At 42.2% G+C, this 21,223-nt stretch overlaps 5 protein-coding genes and 1 non-coding gene across 6 annotated transcripts; 3 read left to right on the top strand and 3 right to left on the bottom strand.

Annotated features, from left to right (window-relative positions):
• The first annotated feature begins 2,555 nt into the window (after positions 1-2,555).
• Positions 2,556-3,733, top strand: LOC121793443 (protein SAR DEFICIENT 4-like). The gene has a single exon (XM_042191445.1). The coding sequence runs from the start codon at positions 2,658-2,660 to the stop codon at positions 3,660-3,662; it is 1,005 nt and encodes a 334-aa protein (XP_042047379.1). The 5' UTR covers positions 2,556-2,657; the 3' UTR covers positions 3,663-3,733.
• Positions 3,734-4,258: 525 nt separating this feature from the next.
• Positions 4,259-6,593, top strand: LOC121797315 (probable NADH dehydrogenase [ubiquinone] 1 alpha subcomplex subunit 5, mitochondrial). Its single transcript, XM_042196067.1, has 2 exons — positions 4,259-4,657; positions 6,073-6,593. Exons 1-2 carry the CDS (start codon positions 4,339-4,341, stop codon positions 6,288-6,290), a joined length of 537 nt encoding a protein of 178 aa, XP_042052001.1. The 5' UTR covers positions 4,259-4,338; the 3' UTR covers positions 6,291-6,593.
• Positions 6,594-8,475: 1,882 nt separating this feature from the next.
• Positions 8,476-9,485, bottom strand: LOC121796501. The gene is made up of 2 exons (XM_042195339.1): positions 9,179-9,485; positions 8,476-8,669 (listed from the first exon to the last, which is right to left on the bottom strand). Exons 1-2 carry the CDS (start codon positions 9,483-9,485, stop codon positions 8,476-8,478), a joined length of 501 nt encoding a protein of 166 aa, XP_042051273.1.
• Positions 9,486-12,794: 3,309 nt separating this feature from the next.
• Positions 12,795-17,122, bottom strand: LOC121796500. Its single transcript, XM_042195337.1, has 2 exons — positions 16,828-17,122; positions 12,795-15,893 (listed from the first exon to the last, which is right to left on the bottom strand). The coding sequence occupies exon 2, from the start codon at positions 15,885-15,887 to the stop codon at positions 12,795-12,797; it is 3,093 nt and encodes a 1,030-aa protein (XP_042051271.1). The 5' UTR covers positions 15,888-15,893; positions 16,828-17,122.
• Positions 15,169-15,275, top strand: LOC121797552. Its single transcript, XR_006049913.1, has one exon. It is a non-coding gene; the product is annotated as a small nucleolar RNA R71 (small nucleolar RNA).
• A 1,586-nt stretch (positions 17,123-18,708) lies between the features above and the next one.
• Positions 18,709-20,955, bottom strand: LOC121794672. Its single transcript, XM_042192946.1, has 2 exons — positions 20,718-20,955; positions 18,709-20,250 (listed from the first exon to the last, which is right to left on the bottom strand). Exon 2 carries the CDS (start codon positions 20,238-20,240, stop codon positions 18,912-18,914), a length of 1,329 nt encoding a protein of 442 aa, XP_042048880.1. The 5' UTR covers positions 20,241-20,250; positions 20,718-20,955; the 3' UTR covers positions 18,709-18,911.
• Between the last annotated feature and the right edge of the window lie 268 nt (positions 20,956-21,223).

The raw sequence follows: 21,223 nt of genomic DNA, 5'->3' as shown, positions 1-21,223 counted from the left end.
ATGAGGTGGGACCCATTCTCCACTAACAATATTTTAATTACTTTTTCTCTCTACCTCTCTTACTTTACCAATTTTGCATTAAAACTCATACCGAACCTAAAGTGCATATTTTTTGGGGACGGAGGGAGTATATTTTATTTAAACTCGTAATATTCTTTTTAAATAATTTTATAATATTACTTCGTCACATGCACTTTTTTGAAATAACATGAACGTTATCTACTTTTATACATATAATATTATATTTTCATCTACACTAATTAATAATTTATGTATTTAATTATTATTTTTTATTTTTATTATATCTATAACCAATTAGTTATAAGGTTTAATGTTTTTTACATGTTATGAATTATATTTTATCATTTATTATATTTTTGTGCATTATATATTTAATTTAATATATTTATAATAGTATAACGGTTCGACCAGTAGTTAAACCAGTAGAACCGGTTGAACCATGAACCAATAGCTTCGCCGGTTCGCTTACCGGTCCGGTTTTTAAAACATTGGTCATTATAGTGGCGAACAACATTCCTACTCAAACATATGTGTGAGTTTGGGGGGTCGCTTGGTTTGGTATGTGTTCTCTCTTCCTGTAGCCATACTTGAATTGGGAATGTAAATAAAAAATTTTAGTGAGATAGTAGTAGTTTTTTTTGGTGTAAAAAATTATGTGATGAATGAAGCTTTTTTGCCGATCTTTTTTTAGAAAAATAATTAAAATTAAAATGGACGTCCACTCGCAGGCCAATGAGTGAACGTGATCGCCGCACTATAAGGTGCCACGTGGGCGGGGGTGCGTGTCTTGCCAGTAGGGGCTCAGCCCCTGCAAGGACTGCTTGGTGGGAGGGGATGGCTGCATTGTGTCCCTTACCATCATGTCTCGACAGGGACGAATTGCACCATAATAAAGGTCTAAAGAATACCCTTGTGGATGCTCTTGTATAAAGTGATACCATCATCGTCCGCGGAGGATAGCGCGGACGATGGCCATCGTCCGCGCCATCGTCCGCCCCATTGTGGAGGTCGCGGACGATGACACGCGGTTTGGTTTTTTTATAAATACCGTTCATTTGTAACATTTCATTTCAAGCGATTTCATTTTCGAAACTTACATTTACATAATTACTACGAAATGGATTCAAGCCCCAATAGTCCTACGTTTAGCGCAGGGGCGCATTGGCCTGGTACAGAACCCGGCGATTATCGTTCGTTCGATACCAACACCCATTACGATCCCGATTTCAGTACGGAATCGTATGGGTTGTCTGACATGGAGCCGTCTCCGCACCGCCCAACCGCAGCGGCCGATCCCGACCCGGCCGCGACCGCTTCCGCCCCAGCCAGAAAGAAGCGGAACCGGCAGCGGGCGCAGAAGTTGCCGCCTCCCGGTGATTGCGATGAGTACGCCCCCGGCCGTATGAACTACAACGACGACGAAACTCTCACTTTTGCCCGGTGTTGGGTAGATATATCGAAAGATCCGATATTTGCGAACAACCAGCGACAGATCGCGTACTGGGAACGCATCGCGGACCTCTACAATTCGGTCAAGCCGCCGACCGCGTACAAGCGCAAGCGTGAGCAACTCCGCAAGCACTGGGATCAAGTCAAGAAGCAAGTGAACTTGTACGCGGCGGAGTTCGAGAAGTTCACGCGGTCACAGGTGAGCGGCGAGAGCGCGAGCGACGTGCGCACTAAAGCGATGTTGTCGTACCGGTCGATGTTCGGCGATTTCAAGCACGAGGCCATCTGGGCGCTCTTGAGGGAGAAGCAGAAGTTCCAAGGTGGAATTCTGCACACTGGTGCGCCGAAGAGGACGAAGGTCACCGAAGTTGGTGACTACACGAGCAGCGGCAGCGGCAGTCACCCGGTTGACCTCAACCGGACGTACGTGGATGAAGGGAGTTCCGGCACACCGGTGTCCTCCCGGCGTCAAGGCTGCGAAGGCCAAGGGGAAGGCGACCGCGACCTCATCGTCGACCGCTGCAACCCAAGCTCCGGTCCCGGTAGAGCTCTCGACCCAGACGGCCACCGCGTTTGAGTCGTTAGCAACAGCGTCGATGGCAAGGACGATGTTGCAGACGCACATGGCTCTCAAGAAGTGTAACGACCCCGATGAAGCCGAATATCTCCGGGCGTTACTCGATGAGCTGCGTCGGAAGTTGGGAATTGGTCCGACTTAGTTTTTTTTTTTATTAGTTCAACGATGTAACTTTTTTTTATTAAAACTTCGCCGTTTGTTATTTAGACCGTTTTTTATTTACTCTTTACTTGTTATTTGAAAACAGTTAAATTAATTAAACAAAATAATAAAATGATGATGTGGCACGCCATAGGGCGCACCTTAGTGCACGCCTTAGGACGCCCCACTGTAGGTGGGGAGGTAGGGGGATAAAACTGCTGACGTGGCGCGCCTTAGGGCGCCCCATTGCTAATGCTCTTAAGTGCGATATTTAACCGCAATTTTTCTTAAAATAAGATATACTTAGAAAATAAAATGTAAATTTGAAATTAAATGTGATATTTAACCGCAATACAGAACATATGGATTCAATTCTATAAAAAAAATGGCAAAGAGACGACTTTGTGCTTATATGGTCTTGCCAAATTTTGGATTCTAAACGCAACCCACTATTTCCGCTTTTCATCCGATGGCGGCGACGACGAACCTACATCAAATCAGCGTCGCAGCACCACCAGTGTTCATCTCCACCACCACCCTCCACTCCCTCATCTGTCACAAATCCCTAATCGGCCACCTGAAATCCACCCTCCCGCCGCTCTCGGCCGCCATCCAATCCCCCCTCCGCCACGCCCACCAAATCACCCCCGATTCATCCTTCCTCCTCATGCCCTCCTGGTCCACCTCCCCGCTCCTCCCTTACATCGGCACCAAGCTCGTCACTCACAACCCCAACAACTCCGCCCAAAACTTGCCCGGAGTCCAGGCAATTTTCGTCCTCTTCCACTCTCTCACCGGCCAGCCGCTCGCCTCCATGGACGCCACCGCCCTCACCCTCTACCGCACTGCCTGCATCTCCGCCCTCGCCTCGTCATATTTATCGAGAGAGGACGCCGAGATTCTCGTCATGGTCGGCGCCGGAACCCTAGCTCCGCACCTAATCAAGGCTCATTTAATCGTCCGATCCAAATTGAAAAGAGTGATAGTGTGGAATCGAAGCGTTGAAAAGGCGAGAAATCTGGTGGATCAATTGAAGGAAGAGAGTGGTTTTGAAGGGGTGTGTTTTGAGGCGAATGAGAGTTTAACGGCGGCGGTGGGGATGGGCGATGTGATAAGCTGCGCGACGAATTCGGAGGTGGCGCTGGTGAAGGGGGCGGAGATGAAGGCGGGGGCGCATCTGGATCTGGTGGGGTCGTTCAAGCCGTCGATGAGGGAGTGCGACGAGGAGGCGGTGAAGAGGGGGAGAGTATTCGTGGATAATGAGATGGCGGCGGTGGAGGCAGGGGAATTGGTGATGATGAAGGATGAGATTGTGGGGGGATTGGTGGAGCTGATCAAGGGGAAGAAAGTGGGACGGATGAGTGAGGATGAGATTACTGTGTTTAAATCGGTTGGGTCTGCTGTTGTGGATTTGCTGAGCGCGCAGATGGTTTACGAAAATTATGTGGCTAATTTGAGGCAGAGCAGCCATTGATGTTTTATTGAGCTTCATATGTAATGTAATACTACTGTGAAATAAATGCGGAATAAATCATACCACTACTAGTACTTGTTTCGATGTTTTATATGGCCTTCCACTTCTATATAATAATGGAGATAAAATTGCTCTGAGCCCATTTCGATGTTAATATTGGGTAATAAATTAATTGAAAAAGGAATAAAATTATAAATGTGAGATGACTTAAGCCTAGATTATTTCATAGATCTAAGGGGCGTTCGGTTTGCAAGATTGTATCCGGGATTAAATTTGTAATGTGTTTGATTTAAGAGATTCAATCCCATAACTCAATCCTAAATTATATCTTGGTACTATTTTATCTTAGAAACTGAACACCACGTAAAATTACTAATTTTGTCACAGTCATACTAGTTGATAGGCCCGCGTAATGATTCCCATAATCCTATCAAAGTTCTTTTCAATTTCAGTTTCAATTTTAATTATAATTATTCTTAGTAGTTACAATTAGGCTTTCCATACAAGTATTATAGCCCAGCCCATTCAAATTGTTCTACGTGAAACGCATATGCCGTGAGCCCATTTCGAGCCCAATTACATTCTTCTCGGCAATGGTTACCCTGTCAGACTCAGCGAGCATCGATCGATCTAACCTAGTAATCAAAGCCAGGGGAAAAAAGGAAACGCCGCAAAAATGTTTCTCCGGCGGGTAGCCCGGCCGCTGATGATGATGGCGAAAGTGAAAGAGACGACAGGGATCGTCGGCCTCGACGTCGTCCCGAACGCGCGTGAGGTGCTGATCGGGCTCTACTCCAAAACTCTAGAGGAGATCAAGGCGGTGCCGGAAGATGAGGGGTATCGCAAGGCCGTCGAGACCTTCACGCGCCACCGGCTCAAGGTGTGTCAGGAGGAGGAGGATTGGGAAACCATCGAGAACAAGCTCGGCTGTGGACAGGTGGAGGAGCTGATTGAAGAAGCTCAAGACGAGCTCACGCTCATTGGTCGCATGATTGGTGAGAATCTGAAATTCTTTTGCATCAATTTCAAGAATTTTCTTTTCTTGCTTTCTGTTTATGTGGCGTTGACAGAGTTTGATTGGTGGTAATAGCATTTTTTATTGTTTGGAACTGACGAAAAATTGTTTGCTGCATTTTCAATCTAACTTTCCTGCACACGGAAATTGGAAAGAAATAGCAAGTACAAAACCTAATTCCTTCACATTTATGTTCAAGCTAGAATTCGGTTTAGATCTGAACCATTTTTGTCGATTTGTCAAGTATATGAACAATCTGTGTGCATACTATTCTGCATCTGAGCATTGTCTTAGATTTAATTCAACAAATGAGCATTTATTTCTCTCCACTGAAATCCCTGATACAAATTTAGGGGTGAAGAAAGGGTGAGATGATTGGAAATTGCAGATAAATAAGCATGTACGTTTCTTGTTTCAAGTTACATAATAGGCATATTTTCAATCAATTGTAAGACTTTTTAGAGAGATGACAATTACTATTTTAAATAAGCATAGAAGAAGATTTTTGTTGGAGCAAATTAATTTAAATGGTCATCTTCTTCAAAATGGTATTAGATGCACACCTTATATCACCATTTCGTCTCCTGAATTATCAATGATTACAAGCAAAGGATTTCTAAGGGAAATGTGAATGCACATAAATAAGTTGTGTAGAAACAATTTACAGAAATGGTGTTGAGAATATTTTGGAAAACTACACTAGAGTAGTTATATAAATTATGATGTAGAGAATATTTTCTGCCCATGTAAGCTGCTATGATCCCTAGTATATCTGATGTGACGTCCACACAAGTGATACTGGGCTACTGGTTTAGTTGTTTGCACGGTCCTCTGACCTCACAAAGGGTTTTTTGTGTGTGAAACATATTTCAATAAGTAGTTCACCTGCTGTTTAGTCAATGCTTGAACCTTGAATAGCTATGAATCCTCCACTCTATATATCACCTTTAGTTGCTTCACACTTAATATTTGTTTCAGTTTATTGTTAGTGTTCTAACTTCTCATATCTGTGTTTATCAAGTACTACTTGCATTGTAATTTGAAATCACTCGTTTGTTTGAATGGAGGAGGTTTAGGTTATGGCATGTATGAAGGTTTTTCGAATAATTGGTTTGATTTTAAGAGTAATGTATGAGGATAGAAGTATATAACGAGAACTTTTAAGGGGAATATCTTTTGAGGGTATGGTAGACAACATTTTACCATGTATGTCAAATTAAGTCTAAATAATGAGTTTTAAGTGATACTCCGTATTTAAATTTCACTCAAAGAAATACTGAGGATTGGAAGATTTGAATTGCAATTAGCAAGCAGTATTTGCACAAACAATTTATTCATTCTATGTTGACTGATTCAATAACTTTTCAAGTTAACAAATTCTTTTATTGGGTGCAGAGTGGAACCCATGGGATGTACCTGAAGATTATGAATGTGAAGTCATAGAGAATGATGCTCCAGTTCCAAAGCATGTCCCCTTGCATCGACCTGGCCCTCTTCCCGAGGAGTTTTACAAGACGTTGGCAGCTATTGACACTGGATCTTTGAAGGATGTTCTTCCAGGCTCTAAAGAGGAAACCCCAGCAGTTTCATCGGGTGAAACACCAGCAAAGTAGTTTGCTTTGGTGCTTGATTGGTTATTTGTGAAGCACCTTCAACTGCTAGAGTTTGATCTGGTCTGCTTTCACTGCTCTTGTTTAAGCTCTCTCATGACATTTCGTTTTCCATCTTGATATTGTTGTGATCGTCTTGACGAAAGCTCCATTTTATTTAGTTAATAAACTAGATGGGCTTCCCCATCAAACTCATTTGTCATGTCTTTCTTATAACATCCTGGTGCATATAAGCAACTGATACAGGATCCTTGTATTTTGTCAAGATGCACTGATTTTAAGTAAAAATTAGATGATGGTTGACTAGAACTGGTCTAAACTGCAGCTTGCTCTCTTTGGTTTGTTAATCTCGCTAAAATAACTTTAAAACATGTACTCCTATAACCTTAAATATTTATTCTTTATTGCTAAAATACAGACATGGCAAGAATACTAGGCTCAATACATTAGTGTTGCCTTGAACTTGTAAGAAGAACCTGGCTCCTGCTAACCTTATGTCCTCCATTGTTGAGAGCCCGACGCCGAAATCATGCATTAACGTGTTCCATGAAATGTTAGCTAGTAACTGGCTGCCGTAGGGATGTTAGTGCAGCCCGTAACCCGTGGGTTGACCCGAATAGCCCGCTAAACTTTCAGGGTTAGGGGAAATTTTTAGCACGATAAAATTAAAACCCGATTAGCCTGCAATCCGATAGGGTTAGACCCGAAAATCCGATAAAATTTGTATTGTTCTATTTGTTTGACTGCTAGTGCGACACTTCATTGAATATTTTTATAATATTATTAACTAAAAAAATAACTTTCAATTTTATTAAAGATACAAAATATATATCATATTTTTAGTAATAGATAAATAAATTAGAAACTTTAAATTCACTAAAACATGCTCTAAATTTCTCGAAATATATTTACGTTTCATTTTGCACAAATCTCAAATATTAATTTGATCATGTTTATGTTTGAGTTTAAGCATATCTCAAATTTATCATAATTAAATGTTTTATATTTTATAAATATAATTAATTTTTATAATTATTATTGGGTTGATCGCATGTTAATTTTATCGGTAACAACCCGATTAACCAGTTGGGCTAGCCAAAACCCGATTTTTAGGGTTAGGGTTGAGCTTTCATAACCGAAAAAAATACTACCTGATTAACTCGCACCCGATTGACCGCAACCCGAGTAGGGTCGGCCCGAAACCCGTTGGGCCGACCCAATTGACATCCCTAGGCTGGCATGCCTCCGTGAAAGCTCACTCAGCTTCAAGCACACACAGAGTTGTGAATATGTGTGAGTGATTAGTAGTAATAGATTTGTAAATGTTTTCATACTACACTAGTACCAATGGAGTTCATGAATAACAAAGAACATGATATTAAAAAAAATCAACTTTTATCAAATTTAAACAAGACAATTTTAGTAGTACGTGTGTGGTAAAATATGCACACTCAAAAAATCTAGATAGTTTGAAAATGATGTAACATGATTATGATAAAATTTCAAATCGGATATACTGGAGGGTATTTTTTGAGCCATTAGAAAATTTTAGATACATTTATTTGACTATAAATAAAAAATACTATTCCCTCCGTCCCAAGATAAGAGAAACACTTCTTTTAGACACAAGATTTAAGAAATTGATATTTAAAGAGTTAAAGTAGAGAGTGTAAAGTATATGGAGAGAAAAAGTAGATAAGTAAATAAAAAATAAAGTAGGTGAATAATAAATTAAGAGATAAGATTTTTTGCTAAAAATAAGAAATGACTCACTTATAGTCGAACATCCCAAAAAAGAATGTGACTCACTTATTTTAGGACGGAGGGAGTACTATTAAAATATTTTACAAATAATGTCAAAAATAAAATAAAATAATATAAAATAACATACAGTAACTAGTAAGAGAGCATCCACAATGGTCGTCCTAGTGTCTGCCCTAGTGGGCGGACCAGTGGTTGCCATATCATCATTTCTTAGTCCGGTCCTTTCTTCTGCAGTGGTTCCGTCGTAGTGTCCGCACTAGCAATTATCCATTTTTCATTTAATTTTTAATTATATTTTTTAATGTTTTCACATAGTATAAATAGCAAAATTAAATACTCCATATTAAATTAAAGAACAAGCAAAAATTACATTACTTAATTCGAAAAAGATGTTACAACAGAAATAAATAAAAGAGGTACAATTTCAATGACCACTATGTGCCAAAACTTCTTCAACCACGTCGGTCATGAGTTGAAGATGGGCTTGTCGGTTGCGCATGTTTTCCTCTGCCTGTAATCTCTCATTGACTCCATACGGTAAACCTCGAATGACCGGCGGGGTTGCATGACCTGCGCTCGGTCCGTCTTCGTTGTCGGACCAATCGTCAACTCTTGGACCTTCATCATCAATAATCATGTTGTGCAAGATGATGCACGCATACGTGACATTGGTGATATGATGCATGTACCAGGAACAAGTCGGGCATTTAACTATTGCCCAGCGCTTGAAGCACACCTAATCCTCGCTCAACGTCCTTCCGTGCAGACTCTTGCCATTGTGTAAAAAAAAGCTCTCTTTGGATCAGTTGAGTATGAGATCGTCTTCAGAAAAACTGGCCTTCTCGGATATATGTCATCGACTAAGTAGTACCTCATATGATGTTGTCGTCCGTGGGCAGTGAACTCGATAATCGGACTGTTGCCGTTGCATTGCTCGGTGAAGAGACTCGACGTGTTCAGCACGTTGATGTCGTTGTTTGACCCGGCCATGCCAAAGTGAGCATGTCAAATCCAAATAAGGTGGTCAACGATAGCTTTAAGGATCATCGTCAGGTGGGTACCCTTATACCCACTGGTGAATTGGCCTCTCCACGCTGTCGGACAATTCTTTCACTCCCAGTGCATACAATCTATGCTCCCTAGCATTCCAGGAAAGACGTGCACCCTCCCGTGCATCTTCATCGGGAACTGGCAATCAGCGGCATTCGGTTTGCGCAAATATGTGTTGCTGAAGGCGTCAACCACGCCCTCACAAAACTTTGCCAAACACTCCCGTCGAGTTGTATCCTCAACGTGAAGATACTCGTCGAACATGTCCGCCGTGGTGCCGTAGGCCAACTGTCGAAGCGCAACCATGCACTTCGTAAACAGGGATAACCCGATTCTATGGGCCGCATCTAGCCGCTGCTGGAAGTACTCGTCGCGCACCTCCATCGTATGAACAATGCGGAGATACAATTCTTGCCGCATCCTAAACCGCCGGCAAAAAACCGTCGGTCCCTACAGTGGTTCATCAGCTAAGTAGCCTTTGAACAGACATTGATGAGCTACGCCATGCTCTCGGCGGACGGATGTCCGGTGGCGGATTGGCCTCGGGACCTGCTCTTCGGCTTGTTCTTGCTCTTGTATTGCACGAATACCAGCGAGAATCTGGTCCCCTAAAGCAAACATTATGCACTCCATAGTCCGATTTGGATCCTCGTCAGGAAATATTTTGGAAGAGTGAGTGAGTGAGTGAGTGATTGAGTGAGCAAGATTTGAGAGATGTTGTGTGTGAGAAATGAGGTGTACTTATAGATTGAAAAAAAAAATGAAAACGCGTCGCTTGTCCTCGTTCGCGGTCCTGCAATAAGTGGACGATCGGGCGGACAAGGGGTTGGGTGAGGCATCGACCGCAACCGAACTTTCGGTCGCCCGATCAACCGTCCCTCTATAATGGTCGAACTATTATCGGACGAGGACGATCGTCCACCATTATGGATGCTCTAAAAATAAAACGTAAAATTAGCCACACGCACTAAATACTCTATTCCTCTTCCAAAAGATAATTACTTCCTACTCACAAATAAAACGCATATTAAATCAAATATATTTCAGAAGTATAGTTAATTTTAGACCCATAATATTCCTTTTGGTTTAGCTGGAAATTTTAATATTCAATTTATATATATATGCTCAATTTTGATCTAAAATAGTAGTAAGTACTATACTAACTAATGTATGAACTGGATGTGGAATCTTATATTTATGATTGGAGAAGGCAACTATATCTGGAACCTTCCTATTACCTTAAAAATTCCGATATATAAATAGGTCTATAATCTATTGCCTCTCATATGGAGTAAGTTATAAGTATAAACATATCAATCATTAATCATAGATTTGATTAACAGTGCATCTAAATCTGGGTTTATCATTCCTTCCTATCAAGGATGCTATCTCATCTTCCTCACCATGCAGCTGCAGCCTTCATCACACAGCCATGCAACCCCAAGCAAGAGCCTATGCACCGCATCAACACTCGAGCACAACTACGTGAGAGAGTAGCCGTTGGGAGTCGTTAGTTAGTTGGTTGTTAGTTAGTTCCAGCTGGCGGTTAGTTAGTTAGTTGCTCTATTAGTTAGCATAAACACCAATATATAAGGTGTGTTGTAATCTTTTGATAAAGTCGAATAAGAATTTTATCTTTCTCTCAAATATCTTTTTCTCTCATCGTTTATGCTCATGGAGTTAATCTTCATAGATTTGTTATGGTATCAGAGACAAAATACTTCCGCCTCCTTTCCTTCATATCTTCAAATCTTCAAATCTTCAAATCTTCAAACCTTCAAATCTTCATATCTTCAAACCTTCTCATTTCCGATCCTTTTCTCTTCTGATCTACTCAATCTTACTCCTCCAATCCTCGTTTTCTCCAGATCTCTCTTTCTGGTTTCTCAATGGCAAATCGCAATCGTGTGCCTCAGCTCCCAACCGAGGACACATCCAGTCCATACTTCCTCCATCCGAGCGACAATCCAGGAATCAATCTTGTTCCTCAACAACTCACTGGATCAAACTATGCTACGTGGAGCAGATCGTTCACCACTGCTCTCCTTGCTAAAAACAAGCTTGTGTTTGTTGATGGATCTATTCTACGTCCAGCTCGTGATGATATTCTCTATCAGCCATGGATTCGTTGCAATAGCATGGTGATTTCATGGCTACGCAACTCAGTCTCCTCACAAATTTGCTAGAGCGTCATGTTCCTCGATGATGCTTATGCAATCTGGTTTGATCTCAAAGAGCGGTTTTCAACTACTGATTCAGCTCGAATCTATCAGCTTCGTCAACAACTCATGTCTCTCTCTCAAGGATCATCTGATGTCAGTTCATACTTCACCAATCTTTGCATATTATGGGATGAATACAGGAATTCACAACCTACTTCCTGGTGCACATGTACTAGATGCACATGTGATAGCGCCTCAAAGTGGAATCAGCACCAAGAGAATGAGTGCACTATGCAGTTTCTCGTTGGCTTGAATACCTCTTTTTCTCAACTTCGATCTCACATCTTATCAATGATTCCTCTACCTTCTTTGTCTAAGGTTTTCTCATTGGTGATTCAGGAAGAGAGACAACGATTGATTGATGGAAACTTCACAACCATCACTCCTGCTCAAGCTCCAGTGCCTAGTGAACTACCATTTGCTAATGCAGCATCCTCTTATGGCAGGGGCTACAACAAGTTCCTATGTTCTCACTGCGGTAGAACAAACCATCCAGTCGAAAAATGCTTCATCCTTCATGGCTTTCCACCTGGATTTGGCCGTGACTCGTGCTAATTTAGTATTCAAAAGCGTCACCCGCAAGTGTACGAGTTAAGTAGCACGTGGTAAGCTAAATTATCGATCCACGGAGACTAAAAGCCGGTTTGAATACTATGATGTAACTTTGAACACTATCTAGACTAATAAAATGGGTTTTTGGTTTTCTTAACTAAGATCAAAGAACAAATAAGCTAGTAAGACAATTAACTAAGAAAAACAAACAAACAAAGATAGGTTTTCACACAAATTGGGAAAGTATAGGGAAATGGATCCGTTAGAATGGATCAAGGATTTCATCTATGGGTCATGCTCATCTATTGGGCCTCAAATGCGGTTAGGAAAGTCGGGATAATCGGTTAGACCCCCTCTCGGGTGCATCTAACACGTGGGTCAATCTCTAGTGTAGGAGTCTCGTCCATACAATTCGAGATTGACTCCAAAGCACAACGGACCCAAGCCCTCTCTCTAGCTTATGCATCTCTCGATTACATATAATGCACGGAGTTGTTGATTACACATCTATCCTAATCTTGTATTTCTCAATAACATCAATTAGGTACAAGATTTATCTAATTGGTAGCTAAGCAATTAGATATTAAAAGACCAAGGTTCAACAAAACCAACAAAAGAGATAGATACGCATTCAACCATAGATTCAATCCATACAATCCATTCAAACTTCACCAAATCCCTACTAAAAGCTTAGCTACTCATAGTCAAAGCTAACATAAAAGCAAAAACAAGGAAAACAAAGCTACACATAATAGAAATGATACTAGAACTCCCTATGGTGGAATTGATGGTGGGGGGTCTCCTTCCTCCAATCTCTTGGAAATGGGAAGCTCCTTGACTTCAAATCCTCTCAAAACCTTACTTTCTTGCTAAGATTCGTGGTGTGGGAGTTAGGGTTTGGAAATGAGTGAGAACCCTTTTATATCCGGAGTAAGAAAGAGGCAAAGTTGGAAATGAGTGAGAACCCTTTTAAAGCGCGATAATCAATGCAAACTCTCCACCCGGACACCACTCTAGTAGCTATCAACTCATCATTTTTCCCTTTCACCACAGTGGTGCCCCCCTTTTTAGACACCACTTGAGTAGGACTCACCCACTCACTGTCGGATATAGCATATATCATACCGGCATCTAACCATTTCAACACTTCTTTTCTAACCACATCTTGCATAATAGGGTTTAGTCGCCTTTGGTTTTGTACCTTAGGCTTATACCCCTCGTCTAAATGAATTCTATGCATGCAAACGGTTGGGCTTATTCCCTTAATATCCGATATGGACCACCCAATGGCTCTCTTATGCTTCCTAAGAACTCTCAACAATTTATCCAACTCGAAACTAGAGAGAGAAGATGATACAATTACCGGAAAAGTGTCATTCCCTCCAAGAAAGGCATATCGCAAGTGTAGTGGAAGTGGCTTCAACTCAAGCTTCTTGTTTTCCCCATCTTTATTGCTATCTTCACTTCCACTCCTAAGAGGTAGAAATTGTGGACGAAGTGATCTAGGGATTTCTTTAGCCGAGTCCAAAGCACCTACAAATTCCAACAACTCGGGGTTAGCATCCAAAACATCAAAAGAATGAGAAGAATACATGGAATGAGAAATGCATCTCTCTAATTGATCATCCAAGTAAGAGGTCGGTGCCACTCCTCCAACACACTCATCCATCACGGTCACAACATTGCAATGTTGTAGGCTTCCTCCCGGTTCCGCATCATGCCTCTTTAAGGCCTCATATATCGAAAATGTCACGCTCTCATCATTGAGGCGAAGTGTAAGTTCCCCTTTTGAAACATCGATCATGGCCTTCCCGGTGGCAAGGAACGGTCTTCCCAAAATAAGAGGTACAATTCTATCCTCTTCCATGTCCAACACCACGAAGTCAACGGGGAATATGAACTCATTCACCCTCACCAATATATCTTCTGCTATGCCCGAGGGATATGCCACCGATCTATCCGCCATTTGCAAAGTAATGCTAGTCGATCTCAATTTACCAATATTCAACTTGTTGAAGAAGGACAATGGCATAAGATTAATGCTAGCCCCTAGATCGCACAAGGCATTCCCCACAAAGCAATTTCCAATAGTGCACTCAATAGTGAAGCTTCCCGGATCTTGCATTTTGGCCGGCAACTTCCTTTGAATAATTGCACTGCAACTCTCCGTCAAGTTGACCGTCTCATAGTGCCCCCATTTCCTTTTTTGTGATACCACATCCTTGAGGAACTTTGCATAACTTGGCATTTGTTGAAGTGCTTCAACAAGAGGGATGTTAATTTGAACTTTCCTAAAGATATCCAAAAATCTTGAAAATTGTTCATCCTTCTTTTTCTTTTGCATCATTTGAGGGAAAGGAAGTTTAACTTCCGTGGGCTTAGGAGGAACTATTGTCTCGGCTTGATCTTTTGGTGGGCTCTTCGTTGATGCCTCCACTTCTATTGTCTCTTCTTCTTCGGGTTGCACAATAGCTTCCTTTTCGGGCATAGGGGGGCTCTTATAGCTTGTTCCACTCCTCAAATTGATAGCCTTGCAATCCTTTGGGTTAGGAATGGTGTTGCTTGGGAATTGCCCCGGTTGATGAAGTTGGCCCACGGCTTGGGCAATTTGACTCATTTGATGCTCCAAAGCCCCCATTCTCGTGGTGACCTCCACTACCGCCGTCTCAACCTTATCAATTCTCTTAGTAGATTGTGTCATGATTCCATCGGTCTTCTCCATTAGAGCTTTTAGAAGCTCATGGGTGACATCATCACTTGAAGGTTTAGAATTGGTGGGCACATTAGCGGCCCCACTTGTCGACCCACTAGGTGTAGGGAAACGAGGTGGTGGAGGTGGTTGGATAGCATTGTTTGGATTGCCATAAGAAAGGTTTGGATGTGCATTGAAGGGTGAGCGATAGCCTTGGTAATTACCACCCCCATTGTTAGGGCGATAGTTGTAGAAGTTCCTTTGATTCCCTCCTTGATGCACATAATTGACATCTTCCACGGTATGTAAAGGCTCTCCCATAGGTGCCACTCCCAAACTAAGGCCATCCACCTTTTGATTCAACAACATCATTTGTTGGTTGAGAAGATTGAATGCATCCGAATCCACAACCGATGCCACCGGCATTGAACTATCTCGGCCCGAGCTCCAACCCTTGCTAGTATAGGCAAGCCTTTGAAGCATCTTCTTGCACTCCTCGACCCCCTTGTCCAAGAATGAACCCCCCGAACCAAAGTCTAATTGACTCTTGATAAACTCCGAGCATCCATTGTAGAAGAGGCTCACTTGATGGCCCGGAGATAACCCATGGTTGGGGCATTTCTTTAGCAAGGCGTTGAATCTCTCCCAAGCCTCGAACATAGACTCTTGGCCCTTCATTTTAAAGTGGGAGATCTCTGCTTGGAGGTTGAGAGTGGAGCTTAGAGGGAAGAATCGATCCAAAAACTTTTGGGCTAAGTCGTCCCAACTTGTAACCGAGCCCGGCTCAAGGTTATCAAACCAATCTCTAGCATATCCCGACAATGAGAATGGAAATAGCCTAAGTTTGATTGTATCGTCGGGAACCCCATTAAGCTTAGTTGTATTGGCAATCTCTAAGAATTTAGATAAGTGCCTATTAGGATCCTCCGTGGGCCTTCCCGAGAAAACACGTTGCTCCATAAATTGAATCAATCCTGTCTTCAACTCAAAATTGTTGGCATTCACCCTTGTATCATAGGGTGGATGTGGGATATTGACGTTCCCAAATGCGTCTCTAACCGGAGCCTCTCGCCTCCTTTCCTCCTCTCTTTCCCTTCTCATCTCCGCCATTTCTTGTTGTAGTTGGAGAATGATTTGGTCTTGATTTAATGGAGGTGGAGGTGGAGGGGGAATTCCCTCATTGTTCCCATGTGGATTTTCCATTGGCTCAACTTGATGTTGAGCTCTTGCTCTTCTCCTTCGTCCTCCTCTTCTTCTATTGGCGGCTTCTATCTCTAAATTAATCGGCTCAAGGGGTAAACGACTTGAGCGCGTGAGCATAAAAACCTACACAACACAAGAGAGGAAACAAAGTCAAAATAGAGCTAAACTAGAAAACTAAACTAGATAATTAAAGCAAGTAAAATGTCTAAACTAGTATTCTCTATCTTTTCACAATATCAAACACAAAAGCAAATTTATATCCCCGGCAATGGCGCCAAAAACTTGACTCGTGCTAATTTAGTATTCAAAAGCGTCACCCGCAAGTGTACGAGTTAAGTAGCACGTGGTAAGCTAAATTATCGATCCACGGAGACTAAAAGCCGGTTTGAATACTATGATGTAACTTTGAACACTATCTAGACTAATAAAATGGGTTTTTGGTTTTCTTAACTAAGATCAAAGAACAAATAAGCTAGTAAGACAATTAACTAAGAAAAACAAACAAACAAAGATAGGTTTTCACACAAATTGGGAAAGTATAGGGAAATGGATCCGTTAGAATGGATCAAGGATTTCATCTATGGGTCATGCTCATCTATTGGGCCTCAAATGCGGTTAGGAAAGTCGGGATAATCGGTTAGACCCCCTCTCGGGTGCATCTAACACGTGGGTCAATCTCTAGTGTAGGAGTCTCGTCCATACAATTCGAGATTGACTCCAAAGCACAACGGACCCAAGCCCTCTCTCTAGCTTATGCATCTCTCGATTACATATAATGCACGGAGTTGTTGATTACACATCTATCCTAATCTTGTATTTCTCAATAACATCAATTAGGTACAAGATTTATCTAATTGGTAGCTAAGCAATTAGATATTAAAAGACCAAGGTTCAACAAAACCAACAAAAGAGATAGATACGCATTCAACCATAGATTCAATCCATACAATCCATTCAAACTTCACCAAATCCCTACTAAAAGCTTAGCTACTCATAGTCAAAGCTAACATAAAAGCAAAAACAAGGAAAACAAAGCTACACATAATAGAAATGATACTAGAACTCCCTATGGTGGAATTGATGGTGGGGGGTCTCCTTCCTCCAATCTCTTGGAAATGGGAAGCTCCTTGACTTCAAATCCTCTCAAAACCTTACTTTCTTGCTAAGATTCGTGGTGTGGGAGTTAGGGTTTGGAAATGAGTGAGAACCCTTTTATATCCGGAGTAAGAAAGAGGCAAAGTTGGCAACAGCGACAAATCGCCCGGTCGGGCGATCTGTAAGTCGGAATATGCCCGGTCGGGCGATCTGGGTAAATCGCGATGAGGCTTCAAACGCCCGGTCGGGCGTTTTGTTGGATGAACAACGCCCGGTCGGGCGAACTTTCTGTTTTCTTCGGCTTGCGCCCGACCGGGCGTTTTTTATATGAAATTCGCCCGGTCGGGCGAACATTCTGTGGTCAGCCCGTTCGCTCCGTTTTGCCCGTTTTAGACCTGTTCTTGCATCAAAACTCCGACAAACTTGTTAACTCTAAAAAATAGCTGAAAAGTGGGTGAAACATATACTTTATACCTCAAAAGATTCAACAACATGTGTTAATCACCCATCTAAACATCCTAAACTATGAGTTTGTCAACTCCCCCAAACTTAAACATTTGTTAGTCCTCGAACAAGAAGAAAGAAACAAGACATACAAACTCATGCAAGGATGTGGAGTGTCATCATTGCCTCAATAGAAATAAAATACGACAAGTATCAATGGCCTCGGATGCATGTAAAGTATTATGAAATATAGCTTCAAGTTACTATCATGTACTCAACCTTGCCAATTTGCCCTCTCAAGGAGAAAATGCAATGTGCATTTTAGAAATTTCACTCACTCTCAAAGTATATAAACTCTTGACATAACTCTCAAATCATCAAAACATGCATAGTTTACCATAGGCTTGCTCGAAATTTACACTCTCCTCTACTATGGTGTGATTAAAGATATAAGGTCCGAAAGGTCTTTTCAATAGGTTGTAATGTAGGCTCTTTGGATAGGTGAGGCAATTTTCGGCTAAAGTGACTTTAATTCCCAATATCTTGCTCAACTTCACCAACTTTCTTCCCCAATCTAGCTAGTTCTAGGCTTCCCTAGACTCTTCTCATCTACCAACATTCCATTTTTGTTCTTCACCTCTTTTTCAACCTTCACACACCCTTTCCAATAAATGCCAATTATTAACTATTTCTCACTTTCAATTTTCTTTTCTTTTCTCTCTCTTTTTTTTTCTATTTCTTTTCTTTCTTTTTCTCCATGCTTTGCATGGTAACATCACTATTCTTTCTTTCTTTTTCTTTTGTTTTTCTACCTCAATAAGCTTCTATTTCATTTGCTAATTCCCCTTTTCAAACTTTCATTTCCTTTTGATTTTTCAAAAATAGAACACAAGAAATCCAACCCCATGGTTTGTCAAAGGAAAGGTTATTGGCTCAAAGTGGGCTAACAAAGATTATTAACATGATAACGGGTAAAAGTAGAATTTGGCTAACAAGGATGGCCTAACGTCCTCCCTTATCTCTATGATCACTATGTAGACTCAAAGAAATCGCGAGCAAGTTCTAGAAACATACGACATGTTTGAGATAAATCACACATTTAGGAACAATATAGGCTCAATTCTCACAAGGTCATTTTGGCAAAAGACAAGGCACCATGTAATTCACTTTAGGCAATTTGAAATGAAAAATCACATGTTCTTTAGCCATATCAACAAGGTTTTCGAAAGTTTTTTTTTTTGCACAAAATCATCATTGGCAACTCCTCCATCATGTCTCACACTCGTTCAAATTTCAATTTTTCTCAACCCTACTATCATCCTAGCCAAGGGAGATAATTCAACACAAAAGGAAACAAGAAAAACAAACCTAAAAAGAAAAACAAAGACACAAACACAAGTGGAACAAGGAAACAAAACCACATAAGTTTACATGCCCACATATCATCATCAAATATCATCAAAAGAATAGGGGTACAGGCCGGGGTATCATCATCAAATAAAGAGGGAGAGAGGTAAAAGAGGGAATCCACTAGACACCCCCCAAACTTATTCCAAGCAAAGCTAGGATAAGTTTGAAAGAGAGTGGATCTCCCATGGACCTTCACTGCGGAGGAGGAGGCGGATGCTGCCACTGGCCACGGAATTCATCGAATCGGGCATTGATGTTGGCCCATTGTGCATTGTTGAAATCAGTGAATTGGGTCCAGTTGGTTTCGAACTGGTCCCATCGCGCTTCATTCTGGACCCAATATTCCTGCTGACGCAACTCCATCCGTGTCAACCTCTCATTGATCGAGCCGTAGTCCTCCTCTTGTCGCTCTTGTCGGCTTCGTGTCCTCTGCGTGCTTGTCCCGGCTTCATCTCCCCCTTGGTAGGTCGGTTGATCCTCACCTTCCTCCTCATTTTCTTCTTCATTCTGCTCGTCCCCCATCTCGATCTCGGGAAAGCCCATGTGGGGCGCTTCATCAACACTCGAGCTCGGGCTCACATCCCTAAATTGCAAGTTCCGCGGATTCACCGCCGTGACTTGTTCGTGGACCGCAGCCTTCATCTTCCAGTTTTCCTTGTGGAAAGGACCGTTCACATAGGTGTTGACGGTGTCCGGGAGGGGGTAATGATCTGCTGCCCTCTGTATCAAATATATCTGCCCTCGTTGGTCCACTCCGACCAGCCTTGTTCTTCTCAGAAAGCCGAAGTCCATCAAGTTGTCACCAATGTCGGCGACCAAGCCCCTCGTCGACACTCCCAGATGGAGTGCAATAGCTGACACAACTGCACCGACACAGAGTGTGCCGGTTTTCTTCTTCGAAGCCCTCTCAAGATGTTTGATCATGAAGTGGCCCAAATTCAAGGGAGCCTCCTTGTGCAAAATAGTCCATAACAGGAAGAGCTCGTCTCTCTGCACACTCCCATGCTCATGACGAGCGAAGGGGTAACATACACACGCCTTCTGGAGTAAGCGCAAGGCTGGGTTCCTAATGAGAGAACCCTTTGCCCTGTTGGCGGCGAAGTTGTCATCAACGGTAGTGATGGCCTTCCAGAAGTCATTCGCATTGTGACTGAAGTTAAACGGCTCTCTATACACCTCCCCTGAAAATCCAAAGATCTCCTTGAATTGTGCCATCGTCACTGTGTACTCAGCATTCCTCATACGAAACTTGATGGCAACTATCTCCCTCCTGTTCATGATTACCTCAAGGGTAGACAAGAACTCCAGTGTAAGCCTCTGATAGGAGGGGTTCCTCTGTGCCATGAAGAGCCCATTTAGTTGCCCCTCTTCACATAGCTCATTGAAGCACTGCTCAATGCCCAACCGTCGGATTGTGATAGGGCATGGATATCTAGCTACCCGGTAGGGTAGTTGTGAGAGTTCGGCCCATTTCTTCTTCTCTTCGGCATTCAAATTAACTCCAGAGTGGTTGGGCGCCATCGTTCACTACCTAAAAATTGAGAGTATTAGATCAATTCGACAAGAAACCACAAAGATGCATTAATGTAGACACTCTCCCCCAAACATACTCTATACTAAAAGAACTTCTCATTCATACATTTATCGAGACTAGAATCAACCCCCCATTGTGTCACACAATGTCTCTTCCACAACAATAAACCTCAATCATGCTTAACTCAAACATTCCACCAACATGCATCACTTATCTAACATTGCATCTATGTAGACATCAACAAATCAAAGCATGCTAGTTCCCCACACTCAATAACCACAAACCCATGAAGGAAATTGCACAATTCATGCTCAAAGCAACCATTCAAACCAAATTCATCCTCTAACTAGCAATTAGTCAAGAAATCTCCAAACAAACGAAAGACATGCTAGTTTCCAACCCTCGATTCACCAATAATCATCTAAACACCGACATAAGTAAGAGAAGAATGAAAAAAATCATACCTTTCGGGCTTAGAGTGATAGAAAACGGATTTCTCTCCTTTTTGCTTGTTCTTGAGTAAATCAACCGATTAATCGGTTCAACCCTTGAATTAGATGGATTGGGAGGATGGTATGTGTGTGAAATCAGTGTAAGTGGAAGATTTGAAGGTGGAGGGGCGAGAGAGAGTAGAGAGGAACGAGAGAGAAATGGGGGTAGGGTTTTGAAAGTGTAAAAACTGACCTGGTTTGCGTCTTTAAATCGCGCAAAGAAATCGCCCGGTCGGGCGATTTGCACTTTGAAAATCGCTCGGTCGGGCGAACTTTCTGGACAACCCCGATTTCATCAAACGCCCGGTCGGGCGATTCGTATTTTGTACATCGCCCGGTCGGGCAATCTTGATTTCTGGAAACGCCCGGTCGGGCGATTTGCACTTTGCAAAACGCCCGGTCGGGCAAACTTTCTGGACAATCTCGATTTCTGTAAACGCCCGGTCGGGCGATTTGCACTTTGCAAAACGCCCGGTCGG

This window comes from Salvia splendens, chromosome 3, assembly GCF_004379255.2.
Source record: "Salvia splendens isolate huo1 chromosome 3, SspV2, whole genome shotgun sequence".
In the NCBI taxonomy this organism is placed as follows: domain Eukaryota; kingdom Viridiplantae; phylum Streptophyta; class Magnoliopsida; order Lamiales; family Lamiaceae; genus Salvia; species Salvia splendens.
This window is presented reverse-complemented; position numbering and strand designations above follow the sequence as displayed.